Source organism: Muscardinus avellanarius (assembly GCF_963383645.1).
Source record: "Muscardinus avellanarius genome assembly, chromosome: 22".
NCBI classification, from domain to species: domain Eukaryota; kingdom Metazoa; phylum Chordata; class Mammalia; order Rodentia; family Gliridae; genus Muscardinus; species Muscardinus avellanarius.
The window spans coordinates 6,970,499-6,993,464 of NC_137808.1; the positions used below are offsets into that span (position 1 = coordinate 6,970,499).

At 50.7% G+C, this 22,966-nt stretch overlaps 1 protein-coding gene across 1 annotated transcript in view; it reads left to right on the forward strand.

The window, feature by feature from the left end:
* VGLL4 (vestigial like family member 4) overlaps positions 1–22,966 on the forward strand; it is a gene marked incomplete at both ends in the record, with an annotated part of 63,041 nt that overhangs the window by 17,409 nt on the left and 22,666 nt on the right. Inside the window, 1 exon segment of the mRNA XM_080718081.1 lies at positions 20,708–20,897. Within this exon segment, the coding sequence (XP_080574207.1) occupies positions 20,708–20,897 (190 nt within the window).

The window sequence follows — 22,966 nt, forward strand, 5'->3', positions numbered from 1 at the left end:
GGAGAATGTTGTTTGACTTCAGCAGACGACACCTATTTTTAACTCTGCTGAAACAAAGATCCTTCTATCCTTCCTGTTATTTCTTTTTCTTCTCTCTCTCCATATATATCTCTATCTTTCTCTCTTTCTCTCTCTCTTTCTCTTTTTTTTTGCGGTACTGGGGGTAGAAGTCAGGGCCATTCTACCTCTGAGCTACACCCCCAGCCCTATTTTTTTATTCTTTATTTTGAAACAGGGCCTCACTGAATTGCAGAGGGCCTCACTAAGTAGCTGAGGCTGGCTGCAAACCACAATTCTCCTGTCACAGCCTCCCAAATGCTGGGATGACAAGCGTGCGCCACCACGCCCGGCTAGCTTCCTGCTATTTCTTCCCATTCTCCGCACGTCGACAGTACTTTGATGTGACCCCAGTGGGTGTCTGTGTCACCACGAGAGGCTTACGCATGTGGGTTAATGTGGCAGCGGGGATCTGGATGCGTTTGAGGTCTCTCCCATCTCCTCCACCTTCAGTCCCCACCGCAGTCCTCCTGGGTCTGACGTACACGTTCTGCCGTGAACAGCGGTTTGCCTCTGCCAAGAAAGGTTGGTGGAGTGGCCATTTGCGGTCCATAGCTGAAGTGCCAGGTGTTGAATAGATGACACTTCTCAGGCTGGGCAGCCCTGGGAGGGTCTTCCCAGGCTTCGGGTCTCCGTCCAGCAAACGGGGACCTCTCCTTTGCATCTGTCCCTGATAGGATGGTACCTCAGAGACGGAGGGTGCTGCAGTTGCTGATGCCAGGGTCCCCGGACAGCATGCCCCAAACGAGATCGCCAGGGAGCTGGACTCCAGAGGTGAACGGCTCTGGGAGAGTAAGAAGCCCAGAGAACTAACCCTGAGCTATAAATGTCAGTGGCTGCAAACCACTAGTCGGTTTAACTTGCCAGCAGTTAATATAGTCTAGACCCAAAATTAGAATGCTGCAGTATTGCTCTACTTCTTCCTTAGCCTAATTACCATTGACCTCATGTCAAGGCTGAAACCATTTCAGAGCGTTCCAGCCTGGGAACGGTTTAGCCATCGCCAGCTTGGTTTTAAGGAAAACACGCTGGCAAAACATATGTAGGATCTGCAGTCTCTTAATGCCGTGACATCGCAGTTCTTTGTTTTGTAAAAGCGTTAAAAGAAGGCTTTGGGGAGATGGGCTGAATTCCCGAAACGCCAGAACATCTGAGGTGAGCGTCACTGTTCCCGAGTACCGGGCCGGCTACCCGGGCAGTATGTGGTCGTGTGTTTGCCTGGGGGCTGGGCCGCCTCTCTCAGGTCAGGCTCACCTGTCACGGGGCAGGCTTTTAGAAGAACAGTTATAATCAAGTCCATGTGCCTTTATAAAGAGGTAGGGATAATTCAGGGGAGGGCAGGGAGTTGGGTTTGGTGTGAGGGGTGGAAGTCTAGGCGGGCGAGGCAGTCAACAGGGCAGATCCACGAGATGGCCACATATGGCCCCAAATATGCGAAAACGTGGAGGCTGGCGCCTGAAAGGCGATTCTGGGATTGGCGGATTGGGGTTTCTGAAAACCCTAATGGGTTGGAAGTAGGGGGGGGCACTCTAGTTTGTCTTAAGATGGGACCCAGGGGCATTCTCTCTCCAAGCTACATCTCTAGCCCTATTTTTTAATCCTTTTATTTATTATTATTATTATTTTGGTGGTACTGGGGATGGAATCCAGGGGCCTTCTACCCCTGGGTTACACTCCCAGACCTATTTTTATATATTTTGTTTGGAAACAGGGTCTCGCTAAGTTGCTACTCACTAAGTAGCTGAGGCTGGCTTTGAACCTGCGTGATCCTCCTGTCTCAGCCTCCCAAGCGTGGGATTACAAGCGTGCGCCACCACGCCCAGCAGAAGCAAAAACTCTTTTTAAATGGAGTTGTGCACAGTTTCAGAGATGCCTGCGTCTTCAACAATTCTTGAACCTTTTTTTTTTTTTTAATAATCATTCAAGTAATTCATTAATTTTTTGGTGCTGGACGTTGAACGTATCATGAAACACAGAGGCAGTTTAGTGACTCCTGAGTCCTGGGGTTACAAACATGCACCGCCACTGCCCAGCTCCAGTTTAATTTCTGCAAGTGTGAAAATGATGCCCCTGCCTGTTCTTTTGAGTGACCCAGCCCTCTTCCCAAGCTGTGGGGACGGTGGAAACTGCCTTTGTTGTTCGCAAGGATCTGCCCTAGGAATGTCTCCCTGCAGCCGGTGCCCCTGCCATCAGCCCGCCTGGCTCAGCTGCGCCTTTGAAGTGGCCCACAAGCCTTTCATCTGGGGTCATTTTCACTTAATGACAGCCTGGCCTTTGATCAGCTCGGTTTCCCTCTTTCTTTGGCTTGGGGATAAGTCACTTGGAGGGGAAGAGAGACCTGAAGTAGACCCAGAAGCAGCAGGCTTTCTGAGCACAATGGCTGTTAACCCTCATATCTTAAGTAAATACACTGAAGGGGAGGCGGCCCTTCCTGGCCTCTCATTGATAAAATTGGCTCATGGAGTTATGTAAACTGGAAAAGGGAGGCAGGAGAGGGCCTGTGGAAAGGAGTAGAAATGAAGCATCAACAATGCGCAAGTGTTTTGAATTGTTTAATTAGGGGGCCCCCTCCCCCTTCATCTTTACGTTGGCATAGAAGGCTTGTCAATAGGCTGGGCATGATTTTGTTTTATTCTTTTTTAGATATTTTATGACCTTTTTTTTGGGTGGTACTGGAGATGGAACCCTTCTCCGGGCTACACTCCCAGACCTATTTTATATTTTTATTTGGAAACAGGGTCTCTTAAGCCAGCGAGGCTGGCTTTGAACCTGTGCGATCCTCCTGTCTCCGCCTCCCAAGGGCGGGGATTGCAAGTGTGCTCCACCACGCCCGGCCTTTATTCTTTATATTGGAACTCACTAAGTTCTGGCAGTGAACTTATCTCAGCCTCCCAAGTGCTGGGGCTATAGGCATCTGACACCATGCCGGGCAGTTTTTAAATTTTTTTTTTTAAGAGACAGGGTCTCACCTCTGTTGCCCAGGCTGGTCCTGGACTTCTGTGCTTGAGAGATCTTCCTGCCTCAGCCTTCAGTGTAGCTGGGACGACAAGGTATGCTACCGCACCTGGTTAATAGTAATCAGGGTTTAAGGGTGTGGAGATGTAGCTACATATATTCTCCCTATACTCTACGTGGCTCAGCATCCTTTTAGGCTCCAGTTCAAATAGCCACTGTTTTAATAGCCACTTAGCTTTTCTTTTTCTTTCTTTTCTTTTCTTTTTTTTTTGGTCTGGAAAATTCAAACATCTTTTAGTAGATGTAAATATGATGTAGATTTTTTTGTGTGTAAACTGTAATTATCTGTAAAATATTTATCCATAAAAGAAACCTATAGTACACTGCTTACTCTAAGAAAAAACACAACCCAACACCACTCATTTAACGAAGGGTTCCTAGCACTTTTTGAAGAGCTGGCTTATTTTGCGGAAGGTAGATTCCGTTTGGGTGAGCTGGGAGTCTCTGTTCGGGCATTCCCTCTAGGCGTGCGTGAGGTGGAGATGTCTGCTTTCCGTGCGGACAATTCAGATGTTGCTGGGGAAGTATTGATCGGATGAACGCTGATTAACCACGTGCAACCGGAAACCCTTAGCACAGCCATTACCACTAGAAAAGTAGACATTTAACTACTTAACGAAAATGAGTTCTGGCATACTGAGTAAAACTCTAACTCTAAAAACACTCACTGTCTTATAGATTAAAAATGTCAGTGATGAGAGCGAAAATGTGGGTGTAGAGGGTTAATTCAATTTTTGTTAAGTCAGCCTTCGGGACGTAAGTGTGGGTTACCCTGCCAACTCGATCTCTGTCCTTTAATATGTCGGTAGGCTAGGGATGAAGGCCGCTTCCCGGCCTCTCTGGCCCATACAGCTTCTCAGCTTAGAAGGAAGGAGAGTCCAGTGCCCAGCAGCACAGTTGCTGGGTGGGGACGGGCCCTGCCCGCTTTGAAAAGGCCGGGTGCATCCACCAGCCGAAATGCTGCCCTGCGTCCGGCCCTGGCACTGGCAGTGCTCCCTCCTCCCGGCTGTGCGCCATGCCCGTCGCAAGCCCCTGCCCACGCCTGCCCATGTGTCCACCCAAGACACCGCCAGGCTCAGAGGCCCCTCAGGTGTGTCAACGCGCCACACTCCCTGCCAGCTGCCAGCCACTCTGGTCTGCCTTGCTCTGCGGGGGCTTGGAGTCCTCTGTTGTCTGACCCACCGTCTGTCTGTCCAGCCTCCACTCTTGGCACCAGGAGAAGTGAGTCCCCTGATCCAGAAGGACCGGCCTTATGCACACACGATCTTATTCTCCTTTGCACACATGGGCGCCCCCAGCAGGAACACCCAGGCCCGCCGTCTCCAAGGGCTCCAACCCGGCCTGCTTCTCAGGGCCACATCTCCCTCATAGACAGTGTCCACAGCATCCATCACTCGCGCTCTCTGGTTCTGGACATGGAATGAGGCTTTTCAAATTCATGAATATTTTAAAGCCTTATCCATTTCAGTGATGAATATGAGAAATATTGATATAAACTGTATACGCAAAAGCTCTTTGGGAACTTTAGAGAATTTTTTTGGGTAACATCTGTATTGAGGTGTGATTCATCTGCCATATTGATTCACCCTTTTTTTTTGGTGGTACTGGGGATGGGACCCGGGGGCATTCTACCTCCAAGCAACACCCCCAGCCCGATTTTTTATTCTTTATTTTGAAACGGGGTCTCACTATGTTGCCAAGGGACCTCATTAAGTAGCTGAGGCTGATGCAAACCACGGTCCTCCTGTCTCGGCCTCCTGAATGCTGGGATGACAAACCTGCGCCACCACGCCCGGCTCGATTCACCCATGTAAGGAGCATCTTTTTTTTAGTTGTTAGTGTTTTTCTCTGTAGCTATCAGCTATGGCTTATCACACCACTAACACTAACGTTCTTTTTGGCAAAGACCAGATCTTTCTGCGCCCCCTTTCACGTGAAGATGTCGCACCCCAAACAGGCCATGTCCCGTCCGGCTGCAGCCGTGGCCCAGTGTCTTGCTTTGCAAGTAAAAGGTGCTTAATAAATGCTGGGAGATCAGTAATGACAAAATGCATGCCCCTCAGTGTCTGCAGGAGAGAGAGATGGCTGGTAGCAAAATCTGTGCGTACCGCCTCGTCCAGGCCGCAAAGCTCAGCCTCTCAGGAGTAGGGTGACCTGGTGGCAGCTGCCGTCTGATGTGGCCAGCCAGGAGCACCAGAATCACTCCTCCTTTGTCCTGGGGATGGAACCCAGTGGCATTCTCCTCTGGGCTATACCCCAGCACTATTTTTTATTTTAAAACAGGATCTTGCTAAGTTGCTGTGGGCCTCATCTGCCATCCTCCTGTCTGCCCCAAGTACTGGGATGACAGGTGTGCACCATGATGTCCACCTAGAGTGTGGCTCCTATGCTATTCCTGCTGAAAATGTTCAGCTCAGGCCTAATCATGAGAAAGCAATACCAAAATGGGAGGAGAGCTAGTAGTTTGGGTCATGTATGTATGTATGTATGTATGTATGTATTGTAGTACTGGGGAGGAACCCAGAGGCTTTCTACCTCCAGGCTATACTCCCAGACCTATATTTATATTTTATTTGGAAACAGGGTTTCACTGAATTGCTGAGGGCCTCACTAAGTAGCTGAGGCTGGCTTTGAACCTGTGCGATCCTCCTGTCTCAGCCTCCCGAATGCTGGGATTCCAAGCGTGCGCCACCACGCTCGGCTAGTTTGGGTCCTTTAAAAACCTCATTGTCAGCTGGGCATACTGGCATATGGTCTACAATCTCAGTGACTCTGCAGGCCAAGTCAGGAGAATCGCAAGTTCAAGGCCAGCCTGGGCAACTGAGCAAGATCCTGCCTCAAAATAAAAAAATAAAAGGATTTGGAGGTATATAGCTCACTGAAAGGGGTTCAGTCTCCAGTACCGTAAAATTTAATAAACAAATACCTCAATGTCTTGAAGGAGGAGAAAAGTCCCTTCTTGACACCAGGAGAAGTGTCATCGAGAAGATTAAAGATACAGGTCAAATCCAGTGGCAGTGTGTGATTCCCCTGTGCTGCCGAAAAGGAGACAGTCCAGCTGTGGGCATGTGAATACTGGCTCGGCTATTAGATAATGGCGGCATATGAGTTTTTGTGGAGCTTATAATGGTATTGTGGGTGTGAAGGAGAATGCCTTTCTTTTTCAAAGACACTGGTTGAAATATATAGGGGTGAAATTATGACATCGCCAAGTTACTATAAAAATTGTAATTATAGCAAAACATGCATGTGTGGAGATAAACTGACAAAATCCTTAAAATAGGTGGATCAAGGTAAAGAGAATGGCGTGTTCAACGAAGAGTCAACTTTTTGACTTTTTGGTAGCTTTAAAAATTTTTCTGAAAGAGTTAGTTAGAAAAACAATTATTTACCTTGGGCCCTTTTAGTGATAAGATGAACAGATCTGACTTTTTATTTTATTTGGAAACAGGGTCTCTTAAGTGAACCTGCGGGATCCTCCTATCTCTGCCTCCCAAGCATGGGGATTACAAGCGTGCGTCACCACGCCTGGCCAGATCTGCCATTTAAAAGCGGAATCTAAGCCCAGTGTGGTGGCACATACCTGTAATCCCAGTGCTTGAGAGGCTGAGCCAGGAGGATCCCAGGTTCAAGGTCAACCCTGGCTAGTGAGGCTTTCTACAATTTAGTGTGAGACCCTGTTTCATATATATATATGTATTGCAGTACTGGGGATGGAACCCAGGGGCATTCTATCTCTAAGCTACACCCCCAGGCCTTTTTTTTTTCTTTTTTGGTGGTACTGGGGTTCCCGGAAACCCTTCTACCTCTGGGCTACATTCCCAGACCTATTTTTTATATTTTTATTTGGAAACAGGGTCTCTTAAGCCAGCAAGGCTGGCTTTGAACCTGCACGATGCTCTTGTCTCTGCCTCCCAAGCGTGGGGATTACAAGCATGCGCCACCACGCCCGACCTTATTCTTTATTTTGAAACAGGGTCTCACTGAGTTGCAAAGAGCCTCACTAAGTAGCTGAGGCTGTCCGTAAACCGCGATCCTCCTGTCTCAGCCTCCCGAATGCTGAGATTACAAATATGGGCCACCACGCCTGGCTGAGACCCTGTTTCAAAATAAAAAAAAGAATGAAATCATGTTTGCGGGGGTATGGCTCGGAGGCAGAGTGCCCCTGGGTTCCACCCGCAGTAATACAAAGTGCGTGCGCACGTACACACGCGGGATGAATCCACCAGTCTCCTGGCTCTTAGGCCCTTGAATCTTGTGCGCTCCTACTCCCGAAGTTGCTTTCTGACAGGATTGGGGCATCTTTGAACTCTGTGTTCTCTTTTACTTCTTGGAAAATTCCCACTCTGGCTCTTGGAGGGAGCGTATTTAGCAACAGTAAGCAAGGTCTTGAGTCAGCGAGCCTCTGGGACGGCGGAGGGTTTTCTGACAGTTGACTTGGGGCGTCTGCCATGTTGCTGCACCCTGCCTACGAGCTCCGGCAGGGGCTTGGAAGCATTGGGAATCGCAGGCCTGTGTGTGGCCTTCTGCACTTTCTCTGCCAGTTGTTGTGAGAATGTTGGACTGGTTCCTGGGTGCAGCCTCTTGGACTAGAATATACCGCGGAGAATAAGGTTGCTGGTTTACCTTTTGAGTCATGGTCACAAATAAACACGATGATACTGGGAAAAAAAGTCTGTAGCTTTGGAATTGAAGCCAAGTCGCTTTACAAGGCCCTGTAGTATCTGCCATGCAGTCCAGCCCAGGCACATGGTATCTCTATTTCTCCATTTTTTAAAAATAACTCTAATGAAATGCCTGGGGCGGCTGGCCTTAAAAAGAAAAGAGGTTTGCTTACGTCTTGGAGGCTGGAAGGGCAAAGGCACATAGGTTCTGGTGCGGGTCCAACGCACTTGCGTCATTTTGGATAGCAGTGGTGGGATTGTGTTAGAGATGGTGATATTAACAGGAAGGAACCCGGAAGGACACTGTGGTCCCACAGTCCCTTCCAAAGGCACATTCCTCGCTGACCTAAAGACCTCCTCTACCTCACGGGGTGCCAGCTCCCAACATGCTCACACTGAGGACCAGAAGCCCAACGCTCTTCAGGGGCCACGCACCCCTCGTGCCCCCACACCCCGTATATAGGATGCCTGCAGAAACTTAAATTGAGCTGGGTGCGTGGGTGCATGCCTGGGGCCCAGTGACTCGGGAGGCTGCGGCAGGAGGATCGCAAGTCTGAGGCCAACCTGGGCAACTTGGCAAGATCTTGTTTCAAAATGAAAAATGCACAGGGCTGGGATGTAGCACCCTGGGTCCCACCCCCAGTACCACACCTACCAAAGAGCAAGCCGAAAACTAAACCTGCATCGAGCAACAATCGTGCCACCTCTGGTTACTCTGCTGCTCAAGTTTTTATTAGTTGTCCTATATATGGGTGCCAGGAGATGCGGGTTACATTCCGTCTAAAGCAGTATCAAAACAGGGTCACGATGGCCGGAGCCAACAGGTGGCTCCGCATTGGCTTTTGTTTATTATTATTATTATTATTATTATTATTATTATTGGTGGCACTAGGGTTGGAATCCAGAGGCTTTCTACCTCCGGGCTATACGCCCAGACCTATTTCATATTTTTATTTGGAAACAGGGTCTCACCAAGTTGCTGAGAGCCTCACTCAGTAGCCGAGGCTGGCTTTGAACCTGTGCGATCCTCCTGTCTCAGCCTCCCAAGCGCAGGGGTTACAGCGTGCCCGCCACGCCCGGTTGGGTTTTCAAAGTGCCGCCCTCTGGCTTATTCCTCTAATTCCAGGATTATTCATATTCTCTCTCCCCTTCTTCCCCTTTCTCCTCTGGTGGCCAGTGAGCGTGTCCAGGACACCTTTCCAGGGGCCTGCGACCCTGCCATGCTCACCAGAATTTCCTTCCACTAAAGGATGTTTTGAAATCGCACATGCGGCATGTGACCTTAGATGCCTCCCTGGGGCCGGGCTGGGGTTTGGATAGAGGAAGCCCCTTACCTCTCTCCCGCTTACCTGTGTCCAGCCGTGTTCACAGGCTCTGCGAGGGAGGAAATGGAGCCCTTGCATTGTGCCTGATTCCAATTCCATCTGCAAACTATTGGCTTTCATAACTCTCCTCCTTACAAATGTCGATCTGCACGTCAGTATCACAGAGAGCTCCTGCAGCCCTGCGTACATACGTACACACGTATAGAGGGGCCTTTGCCCTTAAGGGAGGCGGGCCCTCTCTGCGCGGGAATGCAGGCGCCTGAGCTGCCTTCCATCTCCCTGGGGCGTGGGGGCCCAGCCTCGGACCATCATTCTGCCCCCAAGGTGGACGGCGGACCTTTGCCACACAGTGAGAGTGGGGCTCTTCCTGGGGACCCTCCGCGCTGCAGGTGCCCGGGGCCTTCTGAAGCTGGGGGGAGCCGTGGTCCAGGGCCTGGAGGACCTAGAATAGTAGGCGCATGGTTATTAAGTCTGACTCAGACCGTGGAAGCATGTAGGGTTGGAGCATTTCGAACCCCAGTTATAGTTGATGAAGTCTGAACTCAGCCTAAAACCTGGGTAAGCTTCTCCCCAGACCCGCACCCAGGTGAGCTCGGGCGAGGCGTTGATCTGGCGCTCCTACTGCGTGCCCATCCCCCCCCCCCCCCCGCAGTGCTTGCCTCCTAGCGGGGGGGGGGGGGGTTCTGCGGGGAGGTAATGTCAGTAGGGTGCAGGGGATGCGCTGGACTTTTCTGTAGTTCTGAAGTGGGGGTGGGAGTGGCTTTAAGCAGTTTAGAACATGCTAATTAAAATGGTGATGTCTGGATGTGATTTGAACAACTCTGAAAAAGTTTTATTTATAGTTTTTTTTTATTGTTTTTTATTTACTATTTTTATTTATTTATTTATTTATTTGTTTTTGTGGTACTGGGGAAGGAACCCAGGGGCATTCTACCTCTGAGCTATACCCCCAGCCCTAATTTTTATTCTTTATTTGGAAACAGGGTCTCACTAAGTTGCAAAGGGCCTCACTTAGTAGCTGAGGCTGACTTTGAACCTGTGCGATCCTCCTGTCTCAGCCTGTAAAGTGCTGGGATTACAAGCGTGCACCACCATGCCTGGCTTATTCTTTATTTTGAAACAGGGCCTTACTGATTGCAAAGGGCCTCACTAAGGTAGCTGAGGCTGGCCGTGAACTACGATCCTCCTGTCTCAGCTTCCCAAATGCTGGGGTTACAAGCATGCACCACCACACCTGGCTCAAGATTAACCTTTTAATCTCTTTATTAAAAATACTTAAGTATACCCAGGCATGGTGGCTCATGATTGTAATCCCAGTACTTGGAAGGCGGAGACAGGAGGATTGCAGGTTCAAAGCCAGCCTCAGCTAGTTAGTGAGGCTCTCAACAACTTAGTGAAACCCTGTTCCAAAATAAAAAATAGGTCTGTGTATGTAGCCCCAGAACCACACACACACAAAAAAAATAAATAAAATAAAAATAAAAATAAATAATAAAAATAAAATAAAAATAAAATAAAAAATTAGGACTGGGGGTGTAGCTTGGAGGTACAATGCCCTTGGGTTCAATCCCTAGTACCTGCCCCCCCCCCAAACAAACAACCCCCCCAGTCTTCAATATATATTCACAATGGATGTTGTACGGCCATACCACCCTGAACGCGCCTGATCACACCTTAAGACATAATTTCATTTTTATACTGTTCCCCTGGCCCTGTGGCATTATGGCCCTGTGTCTCTGTGCCAGCAGCATGTCCCGTTTGGGAAAGGTCACCCCAGAGCCCCTAATCCCCATCCTGGTCCACCCTCCTCACCTGCAGGTGAGACTGAGTGTCCATAGGCTCTGGTTGGCATGGCGCAGGTGAGAACCCGCTGGTCCAGTTGCTGACCACTCGTGACCCCCAGACCCTCTCACCGCAGGGGGTCTCGCCTGGGCATGGTCGTGGGGCACCAGGCGGCCAGGCTGCCTGTGTAGGTTGAATGGGTAGATGAGGCGGCCAGGTGTTTCCAAAGCAGAGGTCTCTGTCCTCTCCTGAGCTCTCCTCCTCCTCCTCCTCCTCCTCCTCCTCCTCCTCCTCCTCTCTCTTCTTCTTCTTCTTTTTTGGTGGTACTGGGGTTCCTGGAAGCCCTTCTACCTCCGGGGTACACTCCCAGACCTATTTTATATTTTTATTTGGAAACAGGGTCTCTTAAGCCAGCGAGGCTGGCTCTGAACCACCGCGATCCTCCTGTCTCCGCCTCCCAAGCGCAGGGATTACAAGCGTGCGCCACCACGCCCGGCTAACTGCCCCTCTTCTGCTCTCCTCCCCGGCCTGACTTCTGGGCCTGCCAGAAAGCCCGGGGTGTAAAGTGTAGACTGTGTCCTTGCACCTTTGAGGATGGACCACGATCAGGGTGTCGGGGGGGTTGAGCTGAGGCGTCTCTCGTGGCTGGTGGGAGGCCCTGCGTCTTCACCGGCTCCCTCTGTGCATGGCTGGGTCCTGTTGCTTCCTCCTGTCTGGGTGCCAGTCCTGAGGCTTAGGGCCCACCTATAGGACCTCATTTCACTTTCAGGACCTCTTTGAAGAAATTGCCTTGGAGGACTGCAGGCTGGAGACCAGTGTGTGGGGACTGAGCGAGACTCCATCCCAAAAGAAAAGAGAGGGCTGGGGTGTAGCTCAGAGTAGAAGAATACCCTGGTTCACTCCCTAGTATCACGCTGAAATAAAACGACCCAGCTGAGCGTGGTGGCGCACGCCTGTGATCCCAGTACTTGGGAGGCCGAGGCAGGAGGATCGCTAGTTTGCGGCCAGGCACCGCAACTCAGTGCGACCCTGTTTAAAAATAGAGAATAAGCCGGGCGTGGTGGTGCACGCTTGTAATCCCCGCGCTTGGGAGGCTGAGACAGGAGGATCGTGCAGATTCAAAGCCAGCCTCAGCTGGTTTAAGAGACCCTGTTTCCAAATAAAATATAAAAAATAGGTCCGGGAGAGTGTAGCCCGGAGGTAGAAGGGTTCATCCTCAGCACCACACACATACACACACACATAATAAATAAATAATAAAAATATACAGCTGGGGGTGTAGCTTGGAGATAGAATGCCCCCGGGTTCAAACCCCTTTGTGTTGCAAGCTGAGGGCTGGTGGGAAAGGGGCCTGGTGAAGAAAGAGAAGAGACAGACCAATGGTGGACAGACAGACGGCGCATGGAGCTGGCTGTAAGTTGAGCTGTGGAGGAGGTGGACTTCCCTGTCTCCTCTCACAGCTGTCTGTCCCTGAGACAAAGAAGCGTTATTTGAGAGAACGTGACTAAGCACCGCTGCCCCAGCTCCTGCCCGTGGGGTCCCGGGCTGGTCCGAGGTGCTGGTCAGGGTCCCGCTCTTTTATCAGGGCGTCTCCTGGCCAGCAGGGTGATGTCAGGCGGGTCGTGGCGGGCTGCGGCCAGACAGAGGGAGACATATCAGTGCAGCCCAGTGGCCGGGTGAACTGAGTTGTGGTTTTATGTCTGTGATACTTATGTCCAGACACCATAAACTGGGTTCTCCAGGGGAGGGGAGGAACACCTCAAGTCTCCATTGGGCAGGGTGTAGGGATTTTTTTTGTGTGTGTGTGGGTCTGGGGATGGAACCCAGGGGCATTCGACCTCCGAGCCCCTGCCCTATTTGTTATTCTTTATTTTGAAACAGGGTCTCAGTAAGTTGCAGAGGACCTCACTAAGTAGCTGAGGCTGTCTGCGAACTGTGATCCTCCAGCCTCAGCCTCCCGAAGGCTGGGATTACAAATGTGTGCCACCGTGCCTGCTGGGTACAGGGATTTTTGTCAGAACTCTGGCCTTATAAGTTGGAGCAAGCCAGTGATTGGCACTTTTGGTTTTACCCTCCTCTTCTTCACAAAGGGAATATTTCCTCACCCCTGAGCTGTCTGTCTAATCTCCAAACACGCCAGGGGAGATTGTTACTTCCATTGATTTCTCTGGAGGCGTGGCGAGGTCTGAGAGGCGCCGTGGCCGGCTCCGGCTCCGGGCTGCTGGCCTTGGCTCGTGGGGTCAGAGCCTCAGTGTAGTCATGAGGGTCTCAGCCTCAGTTTATTCATTCTGTCAAGGTCTGTCCGCGTTTGACAGACAAGATTTCTCTCAGGTCTCAGCTGCCTGTCTATTGTCTGCTTCTAGTGTCTGTGTGTGAGGGGGTCTGGAGACCAAACCAGGGCACTCCGCTACTGAGCCACACCCTGGCCCTTCCTTCCTTCCATCCATCCATCCATCCATCCATCCATCCATCCATCCATCCATCCATCATCTGTGGTACTGAAGATGGAACTCATGGGCCTTCCACCTCCAGGCTATACCCCCAGGCTTCTTTTATATTTTATTTGAAAGCAGCGTCTCCAGCGTCTTGCTGAGTTGCTGAGAGCCTCACTAAGTTGTTGAGGCTGGCTTCGAACCTGAGATCCTCTTGTCTCCGCCTCAAAAGTACTGGGATTACAAGAGTGTGCCACCACATCTGGCCCTTTTGATTTTTTTACTTTTAGAGAAGGGGTCTCTCAATTGTCCAGGGGACCTATCTCCGCCTCCCGAGTAGTGGGATCATAGGCGTGCACCACCAGGCCTGTCGTATTTGAATGAATGAAAGAGCCGGGGTGCTGAGAAGTACAGGCGTCTTGGATTCTTACTGGAATCTCTGTGGTTGTGGGGCGCTAATGATAGCTAATCTTAAAGGACTCAGTGAAACCGTTCCCCCAACCATGGGAAGCAGCGTTCCCCTAAACGTTCGAGGAGTATTTCCCAGCAAGCAGTCACTGGAAGACTTAACTGTAGAAGACATAGACATCCTCAGAGCGAGCCACCCTGAGAGCCAAAGCAGACCACTTGATTTTATACAACAACAAAGGTGTGACCGTCACTCGCCGGGCCTGGTGACCGTCACACCTGGAGTGCCAGGTACTCGGCTCTCGCCGGGCCCGGTGACAGCCGCACCTGGAGTGCCAGGTACTCGGCTCTCGCCGGGCCCGGTGACAGTCACACCCGGAGTGCCAGGTACTCAGGAGGCAGACACAGGAGGGTCACCTGAGCCAGGAGTTTGCTGCCAGCCTGGATGGCACAGCGAGACCTTCATCTGAGAAGAAGCACACAGACCCCATGCTGTTTGGAAAGTTCTGCCTGTTGGGTTCTCTATTTTGTCTGCTCTCGGACACACTGTCTTATGTCCCTCCAAGAAAAGGACAGTCTTGACCATTGAAACACACCAGTCGGTCACTTCGAAGCTTCGGCCTTGGCGGATCCCAGTGTGGTAAACAGAAGAAGCAGGGCCCTTCCTAGAGCTCGCTGGGAACCCGCCAGGGCCCATCCTCAAGCTCCTCTTCCTGCTTTTGCCTCCTTTTCACTCGTGGATCTCAGGACTTGGCGCCGCCTTCTCCAGGTCTCCGCCCTCCCACTCCGCCTCCTCGGCCATTTTCACTGCAAAGGCGGGATTTTCTGCTTTCTCAACATCATTTCATGTATAGCACACCAGAAAGCGAAGCGATGTTCTTTTAACTTTCTCTCTTTAAAAAAATTTTATTTTCATTGAAATAAGTAAATGCTGCTTTTTTGAAACATTGAGCCCAATCTTTGCCTATCTCCAATTGAGGGAAAATGGCTAAGGATTATTTTTCCTCCGTATATTAGAACTGTCACCTTCTACTTTGACGAAGAGCAGTAGTTAAATCATATTGTCTATAGGACACACTCAGTAACATATACCTAGACAAAGCTATCTTCATTAAACGTCTTTTTTGGTCAGGTGTGGTGGCGCACGCTTGTCATCCCAGCATTCGGGAGGCTAAGACTGGGGGATCGTGGTTCGCGGACAGCCTCAGCTACTTAGTGAGGCCCTCTGCAACTCAGTGAGACCTGGTTTCAAAATAAAGAATAAAACATAGGGCAGGGGGTGTAGCTTGGAGGTCAGATGCCCCTGGGTTCCATCCCCAGACCCAGAAAAAAAAGTCACTTTCCTTAGTTATAATTGTGAGTTTGAAAAAAAAAATAGTTAAATGGTCAATTGTAGTTAAGCCAACTTGAGAAACTTAACGAAATACTGAGTGACTCAACTCCAGTCTCCCCTCTCTTGTTTATATTGGAAGAAGAAAGATAATCCCTTCTCCCTTTTCAATTGTAGGGCCATTGTGAAATTCAGAGTATGAGTTAAAACAGAAGAAAAAAAGGCCCTTGCCCCCAAGACCAGTGCCTTTGGGTGTCTGAGCGCTCTCCGGCCTGCGGTCAGGGGCTGTGTAACCGCCACCCTTCACTTTTCTGACAGCGCCCTCCCTGCACAGCCTTCAGAGTGGAACTCTCTTGCACCGATTAAAAGCTGAGGGGGGCTTGCTAGGCATCCGATGACACCTGTGCAGCCTCAAGCTGCTCTCTGGTTTTATTTCTTTTAAACTTAATCAATACTGTTTTAAAAATTCTACAAGCCGGGCGCGGTGGCATACACTTGTAATTCCAGCATTCAGGAGGCTGAGATCAGAGGATCGCAGTTCGTAGACAGCCTCAGCTACTTAGTGAGTCCCTCTGCAACTCAGTGAGACCCTGTTTCAAAATAAAGAATAAAAATATAGGGCAGGGGGTATAGCTCGGAGGTCAAATGCCCCTGGGCTCCATCCCCAAACCTGCAAAAAACAAACAAAAATTTACAACACAGATATTTGTATGACTTGAATAATGTCCAACTGTAGAAAGATGTAAGTATAGATAGCAAAAGGTTTTTTTAAATTTCAGGGTCAGTTCCTAGATACCTGTTCTTATTCATTAACAAGTGTGAAAAATCTGCGAGAGAGAAAGATGTTATAATACCGAGTCTTTTATCATCTGCCTTTAAGTACTGTCCCTCCAAGAAAAGGACAGTCTTGACCATTGAAACACACCAGTCGGTCACTTCGAAGCTTCGGCCTTGGTGGATCCCAGTGTGGTAAACAGAAGAAGCAGGGCCCTTCCTAGAGCTCGCTGGGAACCCGCCAGGGCCCATCCTCAAGCTCCTCTTCCTGCTTTTGCCTCCTTTTCACTCGTGGATCTCAGGACTTGGCGCCGCCTTCTTAGCTAGGTGTGGTGCACATCCCTGTAATCTTAGTCCCTGGGAGGCTGAGACGATCGCAGGTTCGAAGCCAGCCCCGGCAACTTAGTGCGGCTCTCAGCAGTTTAGTGAGACCCTGTTTCCAAATAAAACAACAAAACAGGGCTGGGGAGCGTAGCTTGGAGGTAGAAGGCCTCTGGGTTCAGTCCCCAGCGCCTCACGCACACAAAACCCTTATTTATATTCATTCATTCTTAGTCTGGACGGGAGGGGTCGCATCCTTAGGGAGACTTACCGGTTCCTGAATGGTTCACCATGAGCTGAAAGCCCCGAGTCTGCACCTTCATTAGCTCCTGCGCCCGCTCCCCTGCGGGCCCAGCCACTCCTAACCCGCCGTCCCACGCGAGGGCACGAGCCTGCTTCTTGCCTGTCATGACCAGTGCTGCCGTGAACATCCATGTACGCGCTTTTGGGCGAGCACATTTCCATTTCTCTTGGGCACACACCCCGGAGCAAGATGGATGGGTTTTGTGGTAACTTATTCTCAAACCATTTGAGGAAACGCAGAAGCGTTTTCTGTAGCGGTGGCCCTGGAGTCCCGACTCCCCACTCCCTCGCCAAGCCTTTGACCCTCGACCCCCTAGTGGGCGTGACTCCGTCACAGTCCCTGGTGGCCTTGAGTTATGTTTCTCGGTGACTAAGGATGTCCAGCCTCTTCCCACAGGCTTATTGGCCACTTGTGTATCTTTGGAGAAATGTATATTTAGATCCTTCCCTTTCTTTCTTTCTTTCTTTCTTTCTTTCTTTCTTTCTTTCTTTCTTTCTTTCTTTCTTTTTTTGCACTACTGGGGATGGAACCCAGGGGCATTCTGCCTCCAAGCCATAACCCCAGCCCTGTTTTTTATTCTTTATTTTGAAATAGGGTCTCACTGAGTTGCAAAGGGCCTCACTAAGTGGCTGAGGCTGTCCGCGAACCGCGATCCTCCCGTCTCAGCCTCCCGAGTGCTGGGATGACAAGCGTGCGCACCCCGCCTGGCTGGGTTTTCAAAACCTATAGCGTCTGAGCGTCACCCTTTGGCTCCCGCTGGGTTCCTTCACGACTACACAAGTAACGACTTCTTGGTAAAGGTCAGTGGGTGGGTTGGCCACTTGATTGACCACAGGACTGCGGTGCAGAGTTGGGGTGCCCATTTGTTCTGAGGCTGGAGGCTTGCCAACTGCTCCATGCCCCGGTGAAGGAGGCCCAGAGAGAAGAACCACGTGCCTGTGTTCCCTGGCCCTTGATAAAGGATGGACTGAGATTAGGATACAAGTATCGTGACCCGCAGAACAAATGATCTGCTTGATTTTATTAATTTTTAATGAATTATTTTGTGTGTCTGTGTTTGGTGCCAGGACTGCAGCTTGGGGCCCCCCCCCATGCTAAGCACAAATGCTGACTTTCAGTTACACCTTCAACCCCTACTAAAATAGCCTTTTTTTGGGGAAGAAGGCCGGTATTGGGGACGGAACCCAAGGTCACTTTGCCTCTGAGCTATAGCGCCAGCCCTTTTTATTTTTTATTTGGAAACAGGTCTCCTAAGTTGCTGAGCCTGGCGTTGGACCTGCGAGCCTCCCGTCTCAGCCTCCCAAGTGCTGGATGACAGGTGTGATCCTGGCTCTCAGAATGGTTTAAACTGTCCTTAGCCGCACACACAGCCCTATCAACTGCTCTCAGGGTGCAGGGGCCCAAACATGAACTCAGCTGGCCGGACCGTGTCTACCTTTCTTTCTCGGTATGGATTTCCCCCTTCTGCCCCTTGGTCCAGTGTTCAGGGCAGGCGTCAGTCTGATTGGCTACCTCCAGGTACCCTGGGTTAGCAACGCCATGTTTGGGGCATGGTAATCTCATCTACCACGAGAGGCAGGGGTGTACTGACGTCCTATGAAAGATGTGTGCCGGCCAGTTCCCGGCGGCGCTTCCCGGTCATTCTGAGGATCCCAGGGACTTCTTTGTCCAGTCAATGAACCTGAAATACAGCAAGCAGGAGGCGCTCGCCAGGGCGGCCATGGGTACGTGGGAACGTCGTTCTCCGCCCGAGAGCTCCTCCTGCTTTTTCGTCACACTCAGCCCTGTTGTCGTGCATGGCGGCTCCCTTTTGGGACACATTTGAATTTGTTGCTGTGGTTGTTGTTTCCTGTAGCAACCTCTGTTGCTCCCCGGCAGGCCGCTGATGCTACCCGGTGGCCAGAGCTCAGGGGTCCAGGCTGAGCAGCCCCCCACATCCCCGGGTCTCTCTGCCAAGGTGTTGAGAAACGCCGGGCAGGGCGCCGTCAGCCCCGGGCCGCTTTGACACGAAGCTTGGCTTGCAGTTGCTGAGTTCCTGGGGTGTCCTCGGGGCTCCTCACAAAGTTTCCTGGGCTGGGGCTATGGCAGCTTACCTTGTTGAAACACCCTTTTGTCTCTGTGGGGGAGGAAGTACAAGAAAGAAGGAGGGGTTGTCTGGAAAGAACCGTTTCTAATCTATCAAGGTACAAAGATGAGCCCCGCTTTGTTTTTTTTTTTTAAAACCAAAAGTCGGTAAATAGGAAGGAGAGGCCGGCCAAAGTATTATTTTGTTTTAGTGTAGTATTGTTTTGGTGTAGCAGGCTAGCACAGGATTTGCTTTTTATTTTTATTTATTTTTATTTTGTGGGTCTGGGGATGGAACCCAGGGGCATTCGACCTCCGAGCTACACCCCCTGTCCTATGTTTTATTTTTTATTTTGAAACAGGGTCTCACTAAGTAGCTGAGGCTGTCCATGAACTGGGATCCTCTGGTCTCAGCCTCCCGAATGCTGGGATGACAAGCGTGCACCACCACACCCGGCTCAGGATTTGCTTTTTAGATATTTCATTTTAAAATGGAAAGTTCCAGTTTGCTTTGGGGCCAAAATCCTTACAAGAAACCTTGCCTGGAGGTGTATTACGGGTCACTGTATATTTGTGAGTTTCTGTCTTACTGACTACCTTGGCTGGGTTTTTATTTTTCCTGGTAAATACTCAGAAGGCGTCTCCCTCCCTCTCTCCTTTGCCTAACAGAATCCCATTTGTCATATGTGGATGAAGTGAAGGACTGTTGAAGCTGTCGACACATCTGCAATGATATGAAAATTAGTAGTGGCAAACAAAGGTTTCTTTTCTTAGGTACCACAAGGCCTCAGACGGAGTTGACTCTGTCCTGATATTACTCTCAGATTGTGACCGAGAGGAAACAAAATTGGTCAGACCTCAGCGACCAACTTGCATTGCTCAACAAAAGGGGCATTATTTGTGAAAATGTTAGGTGCCTGCCCCCGTGGGGCTTAGAAATTTTGACGTTTCTCTTTTGAAGTAATTATTACTCTTGTTTATGAATTTTAGACAGTTACTAAACCATTTTTTTATTGGGAAAGTTCATGCTTATTTTAGTGTATAATGAGGCACACGGTTATCTCCTCGTGTGAAGCCTCTTTAGAGCTGGTGGGGTACCGAGACGCTAGCTCAGATCAAAATCAGAGAGATCCCTAATCTGGGTGTCTTGACTTTGGAAAGTGTTTGGAGAAGTGCGCAGAGTCAGGTAATGAGCTTAACGCAAATTATATGCTGAAAATTGTATTCTTTCACATGCCATTTTTAGTTAAGAGTAAAATGTTTATTCCTTACTCCTTTTTGGCTGGATGCAATAGCACTTGCCTGTAATCCAAGGACTTGGGAGGACTCAGGAAGCTGAGGCAGGAAGAGTGCAGTTTTGAGGCTCGCCTTGGTTACTTACAGAGACCCGGCCTTAAAAAATAAAAGGGGCTGGGGAGCCGGGCGTGGTGGCGCACGCTTGTCATCCCCGCGCTTGGGAAGCAGAGACAGGAGTAGTGCGCTGGTTCGAAGCCAGCTGTGCTGGCTTAAGAGGCCCTGCTTCCAAATTAAAAAAATATGTATATAATAGGTCTGGGAGTGTAGCCTGGAGGTAGAAGGGTTTCCAGGAACCTCAGTACCACCCCTCCCCAAAAGGGTTTGGGGATATGGCTTAGTGGTAGGCACCCCTGGGTTCAGTTGTAAGAAACCAACACACACACACACACACACACACACACACACACACACACACACACACATTTTATTTCTCTTGACTTCAGGGGCAAATGTGAACTATTAATCTAGTATTTCTCCCATTCTTTTAAAAGATAACCTACTTTTCTTTTTAAGTAGAGGAAGTTCAGCGTAGAGAGGGGTTTGCAGAACCAAGCAAGGGCATTCCCGGAGGTTGCAGAGTTGAGTACCTGCGGCTGAAAAGACCTTCCATGTTTTTAGGTTAACGTCTGAGGTTGTTTGTGGCAAAGGCTGTTGTTTTTCTCTCCTTTGCTGTTTTATTGCAACTTTTCATTTTAAACTCTACCCTAAAGAGCGACTGTGCTTGAAAACCACGTTGATGTCAAATGTCTCCTGCTTGGCAGCGGTTGAGCGCCCGGACCACGTCCCGAGCATGGCAGGCCGCCCGTCCTGTTGCCAAAATCTTTCCACTGGGAGCATTTTGCAAGGGGCTGGGCGGGCGGGCGGGGAGCCTGGGGACCGAGGTGGGGGCGCCTCTCCCCTGCCTGCGTGATCACATGATCTCTGTCTCTGCGTAGGTGAAGCTGCTCTCCGGGGGGAACCCAGAATGCAGACCCTCCCGGTGGTGCCGGCCCTGGGCAGCCACCGCACCGGCCCTCCGCCCATCAGCCCCAGCAAGAGGAAGTTCAGCCTGGAGCCCGGGGAGGAGGACCTCGACTGTGAAAACGACCACGTCTCCAAGATGAGCCGCATCTTCAGCCCCCATCTGTAAGTGCCCACCGGGGACTGGGACCCCGTCTCTTTTGGAATTCTGTGCCCGTGATAAAGTTCTTACAGGTTGCCCGCAAAGGATATCACCTATCAAAGGTCGGTGGTGCTTATCTGCAGACCTATTTTTTATTTTTATCTTTTCTTTTGCTTTGGTACTAGGGAATCAAACCCAAGGGCAGTCTACCTCTGATTAGCTTCATATATATATATATAAACAAGGTCTTGCTAAGTTGAGGCTGGCCAAGAACCTGCGATCATCCTGGCTCAGCCTCCCAAGTACCGGGATTACAAGCGTGCGCCACCACGCCTGGCTGCGGAGGTATTAAAGTGGCTTGAATAACTCGTGGAAAGACGCAGCCTTAGTTCCTTCCGACTCCCGTGTTGCGTCTTTCTCCCTATGAGCTCCCAGGGGTGAGTGTCTAAGAAGCTTGGCTTTTCCTGCCTGTGTGCATTGAATGCCCTCAGTGCCTGGTAACTGTCTTTATGGGGGGTGGGGGGGGCTCCTGGTTGTGCGTGCTCCCAGCCGCTGGCTACTTGTGTTTGTGATAAGGGCCCCCGGAGACCTGGGTGGCAGCCCTTCACCAGTCGCCAACATTTGACACCTCTGGGACTCAGTTTCCCGTTCTGCAAAATGCAGAGGTTGAAGCTGAAATTCTGTGGGTCTGGGCAATAGGACCAGGCTTCTCTCCGGCCCCTGTTTAGCTTCTGAGCACTGTGTTCTGCAGGGCGCCCCCCCCCCCCCCACACACACACAGGCCCCCACCTCAACACAGCCCTGGCGAGGGGAGCGTCTCGGCCAGCCGCCCCTCAGAGTCCACGGCGGCCAGCCCTGTGCAGCCATTTGGCGCCACCAAAGCCTAGCATCTTGGCAGGTATGGTGGTGTTGCTTTGATTGCGGGAGGAGCAGCTCTCTGTGTCCAGGTACAAAGGCCCTGCCCGCGACCCTCCTCCTGCTCTCCCTAGCCCTGATTTCCCAGGCGGCTGCTGCTTGGGCTTGGGGAGGCGGGCCAGGCGGAGGCGGAGGCGGAGGCAGGGCTCCTGCAGCCCCGGGCCGCCCCCGCCCCGTCCCTGCATTCCTTGCGCTCCAATGCTGGGGCTGTTGTGCTCAGTCATAAGACTGACAGAGGTATTTATCCCTGCATAAATCTCAGCGGTGTTAGTCACAGGCTGAGCCTGCAGTCTGGGGCCCTGGAATTTGCTACAGTCAGGAATCCGGCAGCAGCAGGGCCTGTGCGCACGGTGCCCTGCGAGCCCGGAGAGGCTGGCAGCTGGGTCCCGGAGCCATTTCTCTGGGGTCCTTATCTTCTCCTGCTCTCTCTCCCCAAACCCAAATAAGACATTTGATCCCTTTTGTTTTATTTTTGACCGTCTTCGATCGGGGATCGGGCCGAACCCTCATTCTGCCACCCTGTGCCCCTTGGCTGTTCTGGGCCAGTGTCTTTATTTGGGAAGCGGCAGTGGTGATAGCTGATAAACACAACTTTTTGAGCTTTCGAGCTAGAATAGCAGGGAGCTTGGCACAGCCCACCACTCAGGTGCTGGAAGCCATTCTTGTTCTTAACGATTCCTTTTTTTTTGGGGGGGGGGTCCTGGGGGTGGAACCCAGAGGCTTTTCTACCTCCGGGCTATACTCCCAGACCTATTTTATACTTTATTTGGAAACGGGGTCTCACTAAGTTGCTGAGAGCCTCACTAAGTAGCTGAGGCCGGCTTCTAACCCAAGCGATCCTCCTGTCTCAGCCTCCCAAGCACAGGGATTACAAGCGTGCGCCACCAACCACGCCCGGCTGCCATTCTTGTTCTTAACGATTCCATTTTTCAGGTGTTGGTGATAGTAGAGAATCAGAGTAGGGGGTAGTTAATTTGGGGCTCGAGAGTCAGCATTTTAGTCTGAACTAAATCCCGCCTTCACATCCCGCCTTCTTTATGGGGATAATAAAAGGACTTTCCCGTAGAGTTATTTAGAGGTGACTAATATTTGTAACTCCTTGGGTGATGACAAGTGGGACCTTGGAGTTCAGGTCTATGACGACACCATAAATAATTCTGAGTAAATAGCACAAGTA